At 42.4% G+C, this 18,024-nt stretch overlaps 1 protein-coding gene and 1 non-coding gene across 2 annotated transcripts; both read right to left on the bottom strand.

The window, feature by feature from the left end:
- Positions 1–973: 973 nt before the first annotated feature.
- Positions 974–16,459, bottom strand: LOC129824410 (calcium-binding mitochondrial carrier protein SCaMC-1-like). The gene is made up of 10 exons (XM_055884032.1): positions 15,950–16,459; positions 14,609–14,735; positions 13,849–13,936; positions 13,513–13,624; positions 12,772–12,930; positions 12,438–12,590; positions 5,443–5,550; positions 4,306–4,473; positions 3,832–3,982; positions 974–3,637 (listed from the first exon to the last, which is right to left on the bottom strand). Exons 1-10 carry the CDS (start codon positions 16,130–16,132, stop codon positions 3,456–3,458), a joined length of 1,431 nt encoding a protein of 476 aa, XP_055740007.1. The 5' UTR covers positions 16,133–16,459; the 3' UTR covers positions 974–3,455.
- On the bottom strand, positions 2,222–2,274 carry LOC129824625 (U7 small nuclear RNA). Its single transcript, XR_008754777.1, has one exon. It is a non-coding gene; the product is annotated as a U7 small nuclear RNA (small nuclear RNA).
- Positions 16,460–18,024: the final 1,565 nt, after the last annotated feature.

Genomic DNA, 18,024 nt, shown 5'->3' on the forward strand with positions numbered 1-18,024 from the left:
GGAAAAATAAGTCTCACAAACTAAAAACGTCAGTCCTCTCTAATAAAAGAGCTGAAGGAGGTCTAGAAGTGTTGGATTTTGTTGACATAACACTTTCAAGATCAACTGGTTGAAAATATGTTTGATTAGTACTGATTCAATATGGCATTTCATTCCAAATAATGTGTTTAATATGTTACATTTTTACTGAAATGTAATTATATTCCTGAATGATTACCCACTAAATTGGCTAGGTTTCACCAACAAGCTTTAATGGCCTGGAAAATGTTTCCTGCACAATTTTTCCCCACGTAAAGCTCTTTTGTGGAATAATTCAGACATAACTGTAAGGAATAAGTTATTGTTCTACCCCAGCTGGCATGAGAGGAATATTGACTTTGTTCTTGATGTTTTTGACATCAGGGGTAATATTCTTACATATGAACAATTTATAACATTGAATGAGTTTCCAATACCTTTCAGAGAGTTGATTCCTGTGGTCAAAGCCGTTCCCAGTGGTCTAACTGCACTAATGAAAACTCATCTTAGCTTTGGTAATGATCACAAAGTTTACCCAGAACTCAGATTGGAAGGCGTGGGCTTACTTGAGAAATCTTGTTGTAATAAATATATAAGACAAATTCTCCATTCAAAAAACCAACTTACACCGAGAGGAAAATTTTTATGTAACGGGCTTATTCCCGACATTGTCTAGAAAAGCTTGGTTATTGTATACCAAACAAATTTAAGGAAGTGCACTTTAAAATTCTAGATAAGATATGTCCATGTAAATTTTATGTTGTCCAAATTTGTGGCTATTGATGATATCTGCGTTTTCTGCGAAAAAGGTGAATCTGACTCACTTGTTCTTTGAATGTGTCAGAATTCTGGGAAAATCTTGCAGAATACTTATTTACCATTATGAAAACTACCCATGTTTTTGACATGAAGGATATAACATGTTACTATTGCAATGATAACAAGACCATTGAAATGGTTGTGAATTTCTTTTATTCTTGTTGCCAAAAATTCCAGAACTCTAACATGTTTGATGTAGCAATGGAAGTTGTTGATTTTTGTATTATGAATAATAAAAAAGTTACACTGTAAAATGATTGGATACGTTTTTGGATGTCTCCACGGGGATGACAATGATCTAGAGTTGATTGACACAGTTCAATTAAATCATTCGCGCAACAAGCATTCACAAACGTGCACTGCAAGACCTGTAGATGCGACATGCACACAGCATTGAACATTTGGCTTTGCACTATTCATTTAAATTGAAGTTGTAAATATTCCATTGTGAATATTTATAGGTGGACAACCATTTGTTAACATTTGTTTGGACCCATAACACATGCATTGCTTTCCTTTCAGTCTAAGCTTTGTGAGAACATTCATACAACTCTCACAATGTCAATCGATTCAGGTATAGTAGACCTATTACATATTCAAACATAATTAAGACATAAGACATTGAGGCAACATAACCATTGGCCTCAAGTAGTAAAAATGTTTAGTGGGTGCATGGCATGCATATGGAGTGTGTGTGTGTGTGTGTGTGTGTGTGTGTGTAGGGGGGATCCTGAAGTGATTCTGAATTGGAAACCAGTATTGACAGTGTACACAACCTACTTGAATTTCAGTCAAGCTTAGCAAAAAGAGGCAACATTTTTTAAGACTTCCCCCCTTAGCTCCAGTAATGATTCACAGACAATATTTGCATGCTAGCTTTTGTAACTATGAATATTTTTTGCTTGAGATTCAGCTAAACAGTCAACAACAAGGTAGGCATTGTCTTTCAAGAAAAGCATAAAGTAAAAAAAGACATGTTTGTAAATCATCTGTTAAAACACATGAAAACACAGCATTGAAACTGCAGTTGTAAATGACACTAACCTGTCAAAATAAATAGAACCAACCAAATAAAATAGAAAAATATGATATTGAACTTAGTGTAAGGCACACTTATAAATACTGTAGTATTACTATAGTTAAAAAACTATAGTATGTACTGCAGTGCTCTGTGGACATTACTGTTCTATTTACTATAGTGTTTTATGCACATATTACTAATATACTATAGTATTTACAATTTACTATAGCATAAATACTGTAATATTACTATAGTTAACATTTTTTAGAATATATACTATAGTATTTACTGTGGTGTTTTTTTCCAGACATTACTGTAGTATTTACTATAGTGCTTTTGTTGTATTGTCTTTGATATAGAAGTGGGGGCTTTCTCCTTGAGGAAACCTACTGGACAAATACTAAAAGAGCACATTTTCCATAACCTGTAGGGAACACAATATATGGTCTATACTTGGCATGTACGCTTCTCACTCACGGGTGGCACAAATTGGAATATGGGGAGGGGAATTGGCTGGGCATATTCAAATTGAAATATTTTACAGTTCACTACATAATTATACAGTAAGTACTACACATGAATTAGGGATACCACACTGTGTAGTATAGTATTCTACAGTATACTACCAAATTATATATTAAGAAATACCCCTGATCGAGGGATACTAGTGTGTAGTATAGTATTCTACAATTTACTACAGAATTCTACAGTAAGTATTACACATGATCGAGTGATACTACCGTGTGTAGTATAGTATTCTACAGTATACTTAGCCTGGGTACCAGCCTTTTTGGCTAACATTCCACTCCTCGACAGGTCGACATGGAGAAAAGCTGTCCATGACAAAGTGGCATGGTACAAAGGAGAGACTTCCCATCAAGAACGCCCAACCACCACCACTCACCCTTGCCCATACCGCATCAAAATACGTGGCTCCCGGATCGGCCTCTTCAGCCATCTGAAGACCCACAAGCAGGACCCACCAGGAGGATAATCGTACTCGACCCTGAGTGGTCGTTGATGATGTGTACCAGTCTTGACCTGGCGACCTTGTAGCCTACTCCATGTCATATAAATATGTCTTTGGCATATGACACGGAGTACAGGTAGTGGGACGTTAGCTAAATTGACTGGTACCCAGACTACAATTTACCACAGAATTTTAGAGTAAACTGTAGTAGTGTGGGATTCTCTAAAATGTGCGCATGGAGCGTTTAATATTACAGTGGAACAAAAATAGTTTTGACAAAGCTCTTGAACCTCGTCCACAGTGTTCACCTGAAGACATCAATACCTCGTCCTCTCACCCTCTCTGTTTTAAGATCCATAATGCAGTTCTTAACAGGTATATTGTACCATATTGGAGTTTCACCTTGAGTTAAAGAGGAGAGCATCATTTTTGGAGAGTCTACTGGCCTATCTCAGACCCAACCTCGATTTCATGGTTCTCCTCGTAACGCTCAGTACACAGAGTGATCACAAGATGGCAACGTTTGGTTGTCTACGTGAGATCATAAAAGTCTGTGCGGATCACTAAGTTCCAACTAAACTGTCCAAAAGACCTAAAGACTTAACATCCTGTCTGACTGTCCCTGCATCATTTGGAGATCCCCAGGCCGGTTTTCATGTACTCGTAGACCACATAGCTGATGCTCACAGCAGGAATCACTTTCATGAAGTTAGGCAGGATACCCCGGTACAGTCCAAAGAAACCCTCGTTAGCCATGATCCCCTTCATCAGTCCAGTCATGGTGGACTTGTCCGACGCTTCCAGAGTTGCTGAGAGACAGTAAATGAAAAAAAAGATGCAGAAGGAAAGAAAAAAGGTTACACAGCCTACATATCAGGACATCTGTAGCAGCTGGTTTCATTAGTCAAAGATTTCTTTCTGTGCTGCTGGAGAGATGATTTGGAATGTTTTTCGGCTTCAATAAATAAAGAATATCTCATCTAGTTCCAGATGTATTTATTACCTTGTGCCTGCATGCGTGTGCGAAGCAGGGCGAGGGGGTAGCTGGCCAGCTGGCCACAGGTGCTGGAGATGGTGCCACAGCCCAACAGCACCAAGATGCCAGGGTTGGCTGTGTCTTTGGCATAGCGGGACAGCCATGCATTCTTCAGGCTCTGGGGAACACAAAGAGAGGGTGGGGTAAGGGACAAGAGAAGTATCATGATTTAGGGGGTGTGACTGGCGCCAAAGAGAATCTGTGTTCAGAGAGTGGTCACATTAATGTGGTAAGCCTTGTGTCATTTAGAATGACACAACGTTTGACGAACGCAATTCAGTGGATTCACTGGATTGTAATCTTGAGTCCTGAAAAACGTCCTAGATTATGGAATTGTCTGTTTTCGGTAATACACGCCAGTGAACTGTAAATCATTGCAGTACTACAATGTTGAATGAGAAACAGCCTCGACTCTGTGATAGAAATCGTCAGCCTGCATACCTCGTAAACAGCAAGGTCGATGCCAGCATAGGGAATGATGCCTATCATGTTGGGGGTGTAGCCTTTATAGAAGGCTTTGATGCCCTCTTTCCTCAGAATCTTCTTGGCACAGTCAAACATTCCATTATACTGGCCAGTTTTCCCCAGAGTCAGTCTGGTCTTCATGACCTAAAAGGAGAAAGAAGACAATGGAGAGATGACGCTCAGCTATATACAATTAAATAACTACTGATAGTTTATGAGAGGTAGCGGAAATGCGGTCCTAATTTGTGCTGATCCTACAGATTGCAATCTTTTCAATGAGAAACTGATTTTAATTTAATCAGTTAAGGGTGTTTGCCAAATAATTACATTAACATACACTACCGGTCAAAATTTTTAGAACACCTACTCACACTTAATTTGGACTATTTTCTACATTGTAGAATAATATCGAATAATAATAATAGAATAATATCGAAGACATCAAAACTATGAAATAACAAAGTGTTAAACAAATCAAAGTATATTTTATATTTGAGATTCTTCAAATAGCCACCCTTTGCCTTGATGACAGCTTTGCACACTGAATAATATTGACTGTATAAATAAAAATGCACAATGTAATCATGTCAAAGTGTGTCAAATACAGTATGAAAGTTGAAAACACTATGTTAAAAGCACTGTGCGGGCGTGCGTGTGCCCTAACCTTGCCAAAAACTTAGAGCTGTGAATGGATCAGTGGTTCACCAATCAGGGCCTTGATGGGTTTGGCAAAAGTAACAAGGTAACAAGGTGTGATGTGTAATGAAAAGAAAACGACGATTCTTTGGGACCATCAGGTGACGTCCTGACAACTGATACACAGAAATGTTCCTGCAACGTTCACATGAAACGTTTGTATGTTCAGTTACACTAACGTTTCAGTTTAAACTTTTAGGTTCAAAATGTACCTGAGAAATATATTTTCAGGGACATATTTCTTCCCGAGATATTTTTTTATATATTTTTAATGTTAAATTAATTGTATACCACCTGATAACGTGAATGCAGTTGACTGATTAATGTTGCTGTATTATGGGAATGCTACTTGATCAAATGAATTCCAGGGATCTGACAGTGAAAGAGACCCTCGGTAACAGTGGGTTGTCCTCTCACCTCCATGGGGTAGATGGATGACTGGGCGGTGGCTCCTGCCAGAGAGCCAGCCATGAACCTCTGGTGGGTCTGAACCTTCCCTCCCTCTGGTGTCAGCAGCTTCTTATACTGATGGGGGAGAGAGTTGAGATACACCATGAGGACGACACAGAGATACTATTAGAACCCCTCTCTCTCTCTCTCTGTAAACAACAGCCGTAGACTAGCAGTGAAAGGTAGGGGATTGACATGTACATACATGTAGGGATAAAGTGACTAGGCAACAGGAAAGACAATTAACAGCAACGGCAGCGTATGTGATGAGTCAAAAGAGTTAGTGTAAAAATAATGAATGTGGATAGTACGGGTAGCTATTGGTTAACTATTTAGCAGTCTTATGGCTTTGGTGTAGAAGCTGTTCAGGGCCCTGTTGGTTCCAGACTTGGTGCATCGGTGGCTGGAGTCTTTGGACATTTTTTGCGTCTTCCTCTGACACCGCCTGGTAGAGGTCCTGGGTGGCAGTAAGCCTGGCCCCAGTGATGTACTGGGCCGTACGCACTACCCTCTGCAGTGTCTTGCGGTTGGAGGCCAAGGAGTTGCCGTACCAGTCAGGATCCACTCGGTGGTGCAGCTGTAGAACTTTTTGAGGATCTGAGGGCCCATGACGAATATTTTCAGCCTCCTGAGGGGGAAGAGGTATTCTTGTGTCCTCTTCATGACTGTGTTGGAGTGTGTGTGTGTGTGTGTGTGTGTGTGTGTGTGTGTGTGTGTGTGTGTGTGTGTGTGTGTGTGTGTGTGTGTGTGTGTGTGTGTGTGTGTGTGTGTGTGTGTGTGTGTGTGTGTGTGTGTGTGTGGACCATGATACTTCCTTAGTGATGTGGACACCGAGGAACTTGAAGCTCCCGACCTGCCCCACTACAGCCCCATCGATGTGGATGGGGGTGTGCTCGGCCCTCCGTTTCCTGTAGTCCACGATCAGCTCTTTTGTCTTTCTGACAGGTCTCTGACCTCCCTGTAGGCTGTCTCATTGTTGTCGGTGATCAGGCCTACCACCTTCGTGTCGTCTGCAAACATAATTGTGGTGTTGGAGTCGTGCACGAACAGGGAGTACAGAAGGGAACTAAGCACACACCCCTGAGGGGCCCCGTGTTAAGGGTCAGTGCTGTGGACATGTTGTTGCCTACCCTCACCACCGGGGCCGGCCCATCAGGAAGTCCAGAACCCAGTTGCAGAGGGAGGTGTTTAACTCCAGGTTCCAGGGTTCATTCAGACAATGACAAGTCACATTCAAGGACTTTCAAGTACTTTTCAAACACTAATATTTATTTTCAAGGAACATCAATTTCTAATAGTTCATATTATGCTATTGTTACTATTCGCCACCAGATGGCAGTATAGCACCACAACCTCATGAAAAGAAAATAAACATAATATTCATCACTACCTTTTATTTATTTTTTATTTTTTATTTATTTATTTATTTATTTAACCTTTATTTAACCAGGTAGGCAAATTGAGAACACGTTCTCATTTACAATTGCGACCTGGCCAAGATAAAGCAAAGCAGTTCGACACATACAACAACACATAGTTACACATGGAGTAAAAACAAACATATAGTCAATAATACAGTGAAAAAAATAAAAAATAAAATAAAAAAATAAGTCTACAGTATATACAATGTGAGCAAGTGAGGTGAGATAAGGGGGGTGAAGGCAAACAGATATATGTATAAATAAATAAAAATATAAAAAGGCCATGGAGGCGAAGTGAGTACAACACAGCAAGTAAAAAAAAAACTAAAAAAAAAAACACTGGAATGGTTGGTTTGCATTGGAAGAAAGTGCAAAGTAGAGACAGAAATAATGGGGTGCAAAGGAGCAAAATAAATTAATAAATAAATACAGTAGGTAAAGAGGTAGTTGTTTGGGCTAAATTGTAGATGGGTTATGTACAGGTGCAGTAATCTATGAGCTGCTCTGACAGCTGGTGCTTAAAGCTAGTGAGGGAGATAGGTGTTTCCAGTTTCAGAGATTTTTGTAGTTCGTTCCAGTCATTGGCAGCAGAGAACTGGAAGGAGAGGCGTCCAAAGGAAGAATTGGTTTTGGGGGTGACTAGAGAGATATACCTGCTGGAGCGCGTGCTACGGGTAGGTGCTGCTATGGTGACCAGCGAGCTGAGATAAGGGGGGACTTTACCTAGCAGGGTCTTGTAGATGACCTGGAACCAATGGGTTTGGCGACGAGTATGAAGCGAGGGCCAGCCAACGAGAGTGTACAGGTCGCAGTGGTGGGTAGTATATGGGGCTTTGGTGACAAAACGGATGGCACTGTGATAGACTGCATCCAATTTATTGAGTAGGGTTTTGGAGGCTATTTTGTAAATGACATCACCGAAGTCGAGGATTGGTAGGATGGTCAGTTTTACAAGGGTATGTTTGGCAGCATGAGTAAAGGATGCTTTGTTGCGGAATAGGAAGCCAATTCTAGATTTGACTTTGGATTGGAGATGTTTGATGTGGGTCTGGAAGGAGAGTTTACAGTCTAACCAGACACCTAGGTATTTGTAGTTGTCCACATATTCTAAGTCAGAGCCGTCCAAAGTAGTGATGTTGGACAGGCGGGCCGGAGCAGGCAGCGATCGGTTGAAGAGCATGCATTTGGTTTTACTTGTATTTAAGAGCAGTTGGAGGCCACGGAAGGAGAGTTGTATGGCATTGAAGCTCGCCTGGAGGGTTGTTAACACAGTGTCAAAAGAAGGGCCAGAAGTATACAGAATAGTGTCGTCTGCGTAGAGGTGGATCAGAGAATCACCAGCAGCAAGAGCGACATCATTGATGTAAACAGAGAAGAGAGTCATCCCAAGAATTGAACCCTGTGGCACCCCCATAGAGACTGCCAGAGGCCCGGACAACAGACCCTCCGATTTGACAGACTGAACTCTATCAGAGAAGTAGTTGGTGAACCAGGCGAGGCAATCATTAGAGAAACCAAGGCTGTCGAGTCTGCCAATGAGGATGTGGTGATTGACAGAGTCAAAAGCCTTGGCCAGGTCAATGAATACGGCTGCACAGTATTGTTTCCTATCGATGGCGGTTACGATATCGTTTATGACCTTGAGCGTGGCTGAGGTGCACCCATGACCAGCTCTGAAACCAGATTGCATAGCGGAGAAGGTGTGGTGTGATTCGAAATGGTCGGTAATCTGTTTGTTGACTTGGCTTTCGAAGACCTTAGAAAGGCAGGGTAGGATAGATATAGGTCTGTAGCAGTTAGGGTCAAGGGTGTCCCCCCCTTTGAAGAGGGGGATAACCGCAGCTGCTTTCCAATCTTTGGGTATCTCAGACGACACGAAAGAGAGGTTGAAGAGGCTAGTAATAGGGGTGGCAACAATTTCAGCAGATAGTTTTAGAAAGAAAGGGTCCAGATTATCTAGCCCGGCTGATTTGTAAGGGTCCAGATTTTGCAGCTCATTAAGAACATCAGCTGACTGTATTTGGGAGAAAGAGAAATGGGGAAGGCTTGGGCGAGTAGCAGAGGGGAGGGCAGTGCTGTTGTCCCGGGTAGGGGTAGCCAGGTGGAAAGCATGGCCAGCCGTAGAAAAATGCTTATTGAAATTCTCAATTATAGTGGATTTGTCGGTGGTGACAGTGTTTCCTATCTTCAGGGCGGTTGGAAGCTGGGAGGAGGTGTTCTTATTCTCCATGGACTTTACGGTGTCCCAGAACTTTTTTGAATTTGTGTTGCAGGAAGCAAATTTCTGCTTGAAAAAGCTAGCCTTGGCTGTTCTAACTGCCTGTGTATATTGGTTTCTGGCTTCCCTGAAAAGTTGCATATCACGGGGGCTGTTCGATGCTAATGCAGAACGCCATAGGATGTTTTTCTGTTGGTTAAGGGCAGTCAGGTCAGGAGAGAACCAAGGGCTATATCTGTTCCTGGTTCTAAATTTCTTGAATGGGGCATGCTTATTCAAGATGGTGAGGAAGGCATTTTTAAAAAATGACCAGGCATCCTCTACTGACGGGATGAGATCAATATCCTTCCAGGATACCCCGGCCAGGTCAATTAGGAAGGCCTGCTCGCTGAAGTGTTTCAGGGAGCGTTTGACAGTGATGAGTGGAGGTCGTTTGACCGCTGACCCATTACGGATGCAGGCAATGAGGCAGTGATCGCTGAGATCTTGGTTAAAAACAGCAGAGGTGTATTTGGAGGGCATGTTTGTTAGGATGATATCTATGAGGGTACCCGTGTTTACGGAATTAGGGTGGTACCTGGTAGGTTCATTAATAATTTGTGTGAGATTGAGGGCATCAAGCTTAGATTGTAGGGTGGCTGGGGTGTTGAGCATGTTCAAATTTAGGTCACCTAGCAGCACGAGCTCTGAAGATAGATGGGGGGCAATCAGTTCACATATAGTGTCCAGAGCACAGCTGGGGGCAGAGGGTGGTCTATAGCAGGCGGCAACGGTGAGAGACTTGTTTTTAGAGAGGTGGATTTTTAAAAGTAGAAGTTCAAATTGTTTGGGAACAGACCTGGATAGTATAACAGAACTCTGCAGGCAGTCTTTGCAGTAGATTGCAACACCGCCCCCTTTGGCCGTTCTATCTTGTCTGAAAATATTGTAATTGGGGATAAAAATGTCTGAATTTTTGGTGGTCTTTCTAAGCCAGGATTCAGACACGGCTAAAACATCCGGGTTGGTAGAGTGTGCTAAAGCAGTGAACAGAACAAACTTAGGGAGGAGGCTCCTAATGTTAACATGCATGAAGCCAAGGCTATTACGGTTACAGAAGTCATCAAAAGAGAGCGCCTGGGGAATAGGAGTGGAGCCAGGTACTGCAGGGCCTGGATTCACCTCTACATCACCAGAGGAACAGAGGAGAAGTAGGATAATGGTACGGCTAAAAGCTATGAGAATTGGTCGCCTAGAGCTACCAGAGCAGAGAGTAAAAGGAAGTTTCTGGGGGCGATAAAATAGTTTAAAGGAATAATGTACAGACAAAGGTATGGTAGGATGTGAATACAGTGGAGGTAAACCTAGGTATTGAGTGATGATGAGAGAGATCTTGTCTCTAGAAACATCATTGAAACCAGGTGATGTCATCGCATATGTGGGTGGTGGAACTGCAGGGTTGGATATGGTATAGAGAGCAGGGCTAGAATCTCTACAGTGAAATAAGCCAATAAACACTAACCAGAACAGCAATGGACAAGGCATATTTACATTAAGGAGAGGCAAGCTTAATCGAGTGATAAATAAGGGTCCAGTGAGTAGAGGTTGGTTGGGGTCGTGGCGATCCAGACAGCTGGCCGGGTATATGGCTATCGGTAGCAGCATAGGATGGAGGTCTGTTTGTAGATACCTCGTGCGTTTCCGTCGGTAGGTTCCGTGTAGTGGGGTTTTGTTCAGATAGCAGCCGATAAGACAGCTAACGATTAGCGGGCCTCAGATGAGCGTTCAGGTAACGCCGGGACGGAGGTGCCGGTTGGATAAATCCCTCGGGCAGATAATGTCGGCAGTCAGTCGTGAAGGCCCGGTGGGGTTCCGTATCTGCAGCAGCAACAAAGAAGCGGGTCCGGATGGTGATGGAACTCCTCAGCTGGCTAGCTCCAGCATGATTTGAGTTAGCTCCGGGGTCGACGTAAGCCAATAGTCACACGGTATGCAGCTAGCTAGCTGCGAAATCAAGGTGCAAGTGTCCAGAGGCTGCGGTTGGAATCCGGGGAAACTGAGAGAAAAAAAGTCCCGGAATGCTCCGGTCCGAGTCGCGTTGCACAAAAGTGCCGGTAGATTATCGAGCTAGAGGAATAGCTGATGACCGCAAAAACGTGGGCAGCTGAAACACCAACGCTAGCCAGCAAACCGGCTAATTTCGGGGCAGCTACAGATTAGCTTCTGGCTAGCTATCGGAGTAGCTTCTGGATTAGCTTTCAGGCTAGCTTCTGAATTAGCCCCTGGCTATCTTCCACGATGGATTTTCAGATTGAGGTAAATAGTACTTATTGTAATTGGTGAAGCGGGTTGCAGGAAAGCTTTTGCAGGAAAGCTTTTGTAGTTGAGTTCTTGGATAATAAAATAAATAAAAGATATGTGAAGAAAAGGTGTAAATATATATATACAGGACACGACACGACAACACGGAAAAATACGTCTGAACTGCTAAGCCACCTTGGTATACCTTACAAGTTCTACTCAATGATTCACTGTTTCACTACTTATTTACTACATACATGAATGGTAAGTCAGTACTGATGATTTTGAAATTTGAGTAGTGATGAGCAGAGTTTTGGGACATGCCTACTGGAGAAGGGCGGGAGGGCCGTATGGGGAAAATGGCACGTGAACGGCCACCAGAACAGCAGAATCACAGCTGCCGCTTGATAAAGTGGAATATCGCGGGCGCCCTGGGAATTTTAGCTATCAATGTGACGTTTGGCCGCGCCTAATCAGTCAGTTCTGTACCTGCCTGGCTGAGTGGCAGTGTGGGTGGAATGAGCGAGCTCGCCTGGCAACCACAGAGCGAAACAAGAGAGGAAATAAAACTTGGTAGTCTGCCTGGAAAATAGTTGGCAAAACCAATAAATGTTTCTAATATTTTTCATAAACATATTTGATCATTATCTGTTCTCCCCTCATTTTAATTCAAGTACTTTCAAGTGCCAACTTGAGAAAATGTCTGATTTTCAAGATATACCCGTACTTGAATTTCAGAGTGCCAAATTCAAGTACTTTAACCTACTCTTGAGGGTCCATAGTTTAGTGATGAGCTTGGAAGGCACTATGCTGTTGAACGCTGCGCTGTAGTCAATGAACAGCATTTCTCACATACTGTAGGTGTTCATTTTCCCTGTCTGTCTTCCCCTCTCTGTCACATTTCCTATTCCCGCTATCATTGTATTTTTTACTTTCTTTTTTAAATATCTCGCTATAACTTCCTCTATAGGTCTCTCTCTCCCCCTGCTGGTCCCCCTCCGTCCATAAAATGTGACAACTAAACAGAAGAAACGATGTCCAACCTGTTCGTAGGCCATGAATTTGATAGCAGTCTCAGGGGCTATTTTTAACACGTTGACCCCGTTCCCTCGCCATAATGAGGCCACGCCCCCTTCCTTAATCATCTGCTTGAATCCTCCCAACAGGGTGATCCGGTTGGACATGGAGGAGTGGACCTGAAACACAACCACAGTGGTTGGAGAATACACCATTTCGATTAAATGTTTGCATTCATATACTGGTCGTTTTTTTCACTAGGTATGAGGTTAGGAATAAGGGTTGTGGTTAGATCATACTTGTAGTTATAAAGCGTTATATTCCCAATCCTCTTTAGTAACGACCCTTCCAGTACTCAACCTGCATGAAGACTTTCACCCTGTCCAATGGGGCGGTGCCTGTGCGAGAGACTGCCCCAGCCATCGCCCCGGCAGCCAGCTGTTTCCACCAGCCACCCGAGGTCTTCTCCTCCTCTGTGAACTCATCAGGGATGGCAATGCTCTCACCTATGTCCAGCACCTAGTGAGTGAAAGAAGAATGATGTTAAATTGTCCTTATTGTCCTTCCTTTCATAGCACTTTGCACTCAAGCATACATCGGGAAAAATATTTGAAAACTTGTGCGGTGGTGATCAATAGCCCCCATGACAACCAAATGTTAATGTTTGCCTTTTATACTGTTGCAACTTTATCAGTCAGGCCTGTAAGATAAACTGCAACACATGTGGTCAACAAAACTTTCTGTAGACAAACACACACTACAACCTACCCTACCAACAGGCCTATTCTCACACACTGCTGAGAGAGGAACTTCTTATCCAGACCTGCTATCTCACCAGTTGTGGCTTGAGAAGTTGCAGCAACACCAGCCTAGCATGTAGTGTCTCAGCAAAAAGCTATAAAAGGGACTCGCTATTTCCTAGAAACAGAATTTGTAAGATGATCCACTGGAGATAAACAATGCACTGGAGATGAACATTTTGTCGACAGAAAGTCAATAGGATAGGAGTTTCTCCACAACATTGCTTGTACATATCTTGTTTTTCAAGGGGTGTGTGGGTGCAGGTGTGGACCCGGACTCTGGACTGGTTAACCCACTCACCGAGGAGTGTTTCCAGTAGCGTATGATTTCGTTCAGGTTATGGGCAGGATTGAACAGGAAGTGATCCCTCCACTCGTTCCAGTCCACCATCATGGTGCCATCGATGTCCATGCTGCACAGACAGGATATGAGGTCACAGAGCAGGTAGTAACAGTACTAGCCTGGTTACCATTCTACTTCTGCTTTAGTCAACTTGACAATTTTTGTTCCAGCCCAGTACTAATTTAACTAATCAAGGTTTTGATGATTAGTTGATAAGTTGAATCGACTAAAATGCTTATAGTTTGTAAGAAATGACATGGCTAATGAAGGGACACTTAGCTTATGAGGACAAACCTTTGTAGGATCGTCTGGGCCTCTTCCTTGGTTATGTCCATGCCCAGCTCTTCAAGGGACTGCTTGATCTCAGAGGCATCGATGTGCCCTGGAGGAAATGATAGAAACCTTTCAAGGTTTTGTTTAATTACATTCTCTAGTTCATAAGTATATGTTCATAAGCATAATGCATGTTCTATCATGCCTTGTTGTTGTAACAGTGATACTACATTGTTATGAGATGTGCATGTGCAGTCGTTCTGACAGAGACAGGTCTCATCACAACAAGATCTCACAGTCTCACTTCAGTATCAAGGGGGGAAAACATCTATGGGTGAAGTGAAAGTAGGTAAAGGGTGAAGGTTGTAAAAACAGAACAAATTGACGGTTAATCATAAAAAACTTGAGGGTTAAGTTTAGGCATCAATTCCGACTGGTTAAGGTAAGGGTTAAGGTTTGGGATAAGATTAAAACAGAAAACAGAATGAGTGCGAAGCTGGGATTGAAGCCGTGACCCTTCCTGTAGCCCCATCCACAACGCCCTAGCAAACTGGGAGCCAGACGGTAATACCTGCTCACGTTGCCCCTAGTGGACGGTATTGAATGCATCTCCCGTCATCCTAGGGTCCTGGACAAATGTAAAATACTGAAGTCTATCTGTAGTGATCTCGCTGCTCATCAAGTACTGTACTTCCCTACACTTTGTGTCACCAGTGATCCCCCCCCCCCCCCCCAAAAATCACCAGTGCTTTGTGGTGAAGGATATGATATGGTGACCTACCATCGTTGTTTTTGTCCAAGCTCTTGAACGTCAGGCGCAGTTTCTTCTCGTGTTCTTTCAGATATTTGTTGAACTCATTGAAGTCAAGCCCTCCATCTTTGTTTTCGTCACCAGACGATACAATTGTCTGCACAAACACAAATGAGAGGATTAGTTTATTTGCCTCACTGTTGGAAGTTGAATCATTGAAACAGAACTTTGTACATTGGCAAGGTTACTCACACACGACTACGACTCATATGCATCACATAGGCTGCCTCACTAATTCAAGCAGTTGCATACTGACTCACACAGGAACAGTATAGTTTTTCAATGCTATCATTAAATGGTAGGCTAATGTTATAGCGTTACTGTGTAACTATAAGAGCATGTTGTGCACATGAATGAATATTGAATGGTAATGAATATTGCATAATGACTGGAGATGGCCAAGTCAATGGGGCAGGTATCTTCCACTCGAGTGGTGCTAGTAACAACACAAACCAATATCTATTTTTATTCCCTAATACTGGGGATAAGTAATTTGTAGATGTCATATTGTAGATGTCATATTGATGATGAAACCTGTGTCCTGCCGGACAATCTGTGATTGCTACATACATTTTTAAACTTTTAAATTCATGATAAATACTCTTTGGTTCTTGAGGAATATGACTTATAAAAGCCTCATGAGATTAGTTCAACTGTCTAACCCCATCAGAACCAAAAGCACAAGCTTGATTTACTTTAGTTATTTCAATGTAAACAAATACTGTATAGCCTCAAAACATGGGTAAAAACAAGGCAACAGTGAACATGTCGTCCTCCAAGAATGATGCAGCGCCCCCATTGGGCCAATCAGTGTTATTTTGTAAATGTGACATCTCAATGGCAAGACACATCATTCACCCAAGTTTCGTCAAAACCGGGCCATTGTACTAACACATGGATGGAGACATATTTAGTCCCCCTCTCTCTTTTTATATAACATCTATCCAGTCTCATCCCTCAGCTGTTTACCGAAACAGTGGTGGGGTGCCCGCGTTGTTGTTTGAATCGCCGATTGCCCCTTTAAACCAGCCCTGCTCTGATAACACCAGACACTAACACTGATACTACTGCTTTATCGCTCCAGGATGTGACACGTGTGAAACTATTTAGTCGGCTAAAGTTAGTATTTAGTTTATATAAAGTGTAGGTTGTTTTATTTACAGGGAAATGCCCACAAATGGGCGAATAGGCTAAGTGAATGAGAATGGCATATTTCTAGGTCTGTGTTGCGTATATTTGCTACACATAGTGTATGTCCCAATCCCAAATCCTTCACGACGGGAAACGGCATGGCTCTGCATTTACATTTACCTGCGCTGCACCTTTGCGGAATGATATGCCCATTGCGGTTAGGCCCGCTCTCAATTCGGCAACATCGACCTTCCCATCCTTGTTGGTGTCCAGTTTATCGAATAGGTCTTGGTATGACCTTTCACTATCGGGATCCCAGCATCGGGATTCTGTTAGAACAAGTCCTTTTATAACATGATACATTGTTGCTGTTGGCAAAGAAGCTACAGATAGCCAAGGCCCAATGTTTTTCAGAAAGTTGAATGCATAGTGCTCAGTCAATACGGAACCGCGGTTTGAGAAAAGGGTCGGTCCTCGTAATCCGTCGCAAATTCGCAATTATCTCCGTGGTCGACAAGGAACATACCGGTACACGAATTTTGAGACGACAGTCTGACACAGCTTCATATATCCTACAAATACTGCTGCATATCAGTAAATAACCTGAAATGCACTTGTCGGGATTACTGCAGTCATATTGAGGGTGGGCGGTATAAGGAAGGACGCACTAGTATTCTGCCAGCAGCACAAATGATGACACCACGTTTGTATGGTAATTTCGAAACCTTTTTAAAAAAGCCCGATATTCAAACCATTGCAATGGGGATAACTAATTTTAAAAATGTATACTTTTTAAAATTATCAATGGCCACTTGTATTGTGCCAACAAGAAAAGGCAATACGTAATTTATAAAAAAAATAAAGACCAATAAATACCATGTTGTCACTGGAATGTTAATAGTATTGGGCTGTAGAGAGAACTTTTCTACCTCAGCTAAAGTGGAGTGGAAAATACTAAGTAGGGTCTCTACTAACCAAATATGTGTAGTTTGGAGGGGACTGTGTCATACATATCCAGCAACACTTCGTACTCCACTCCCTCCATATAGTGCAATACACTGTAATAGACTTTACATGGGATACATATTGGCTGGTAGAGAGAACTTTTCTACCTGTCTCAGCAAAAATGGGTTGGAAACTACAGTCTAGGCCGGGTCTCTGCTAACCAAATATGGTTCGTTTTTGAGGGAGACTCAGCAGGATCTCTACCAAGGTTATTATAGTTTTGTGATTTAATTTGTTTTTATTTATATTCGTTTTAGTTAGTTTCAGTTAATTTTCATATTTGATTTACTTGTTTTTATTTAGTTTCATTTTGATAAAAACATTTCTATTTAGTTTTCATATTATTTAGTTTCAGTTTATGTTTTAGTGTTAGGGAGAGAAAGTAGCCTATTCGTGGGGGGGTAGGAGCCTTGTTATGTGTTGCCATCTAATGCACATTCAAATGTCATAAATCAACACTGCAGAGCTCTCCCTGTCCTCTGCCGTGCCTTGATTGTATTACTGTTGATGATATCTGGAAATGTGCATGTACACCCTGGCCCATCTACTGTTGATAGCCCCAATTCTGACTTGTGCTCTGATATCTGCTTCACTGATTTCTGCTCTCGTAAAGGCCTGGGTTTTCTGCACTTTAACACTAGAAGCTTATTACCTAAAATGTATCAATTGAAAGTGTGGATTCACAGCTCCAATCCAGATGTGTTGGTCATTACCGAGATGTGGTTGAGGAAGAGTGTTTTGAATACTGATGTTAACCTTTCTGGTTATAACCTTTTTCGGCAAGACAGATTTTACAAAGGTGGGGGAGTAGCAATCGTTACCAAGGATCACCTTCAGTGCTCGGTTGTCTCCACCAAGTCTGTCCCCAAACAATTTAATTTGCTGGCTTTAAGCATTAAACTTTCAAATAGCTCTTTGTTGACTGTTGCTGGGTGTTATCGTCCTCCATCAGCACCAACCAGCCCTTACACTAAGTCTGAATATGTCCTGCTAGGTGACCTAAACTGGGACATGCTTAAACCACCTGACCAAGTCTTAAAGCAATGGGAGTCCCTAAATCTTTCTCAGATTATTACCAATCCCAGTTCACAGCCAGCTTGTGTGTGTGTGTGTTTCTGTTCAACCAAACAAGATTCTTTGGTTTATCTTTAAGAAGACTGCGTTCCAGAGAAGTGTTCGTTCAGTTTCTCAAGTCTGATGACAGTTGTCCACAGACAGAATACTGTCTCCACGAATACTTGGGATTCAGG

This window comes from Salvelinus fontinalis, chromosome 26, assembly GCF_029448725.1.
Source record: "Salvelinus fontinalis isolate EN_2023a chromosome 26, ASM2944872v1, whole genome shotgun sequence".
Classification (NCBI taxonomy): domain Eukaryota; kingdom Metazoa; phylum Chordata; class Actinopteri; order Salmoniformes; family Salmonidae; genus Salvelinus; species Salvelinus fontinalis.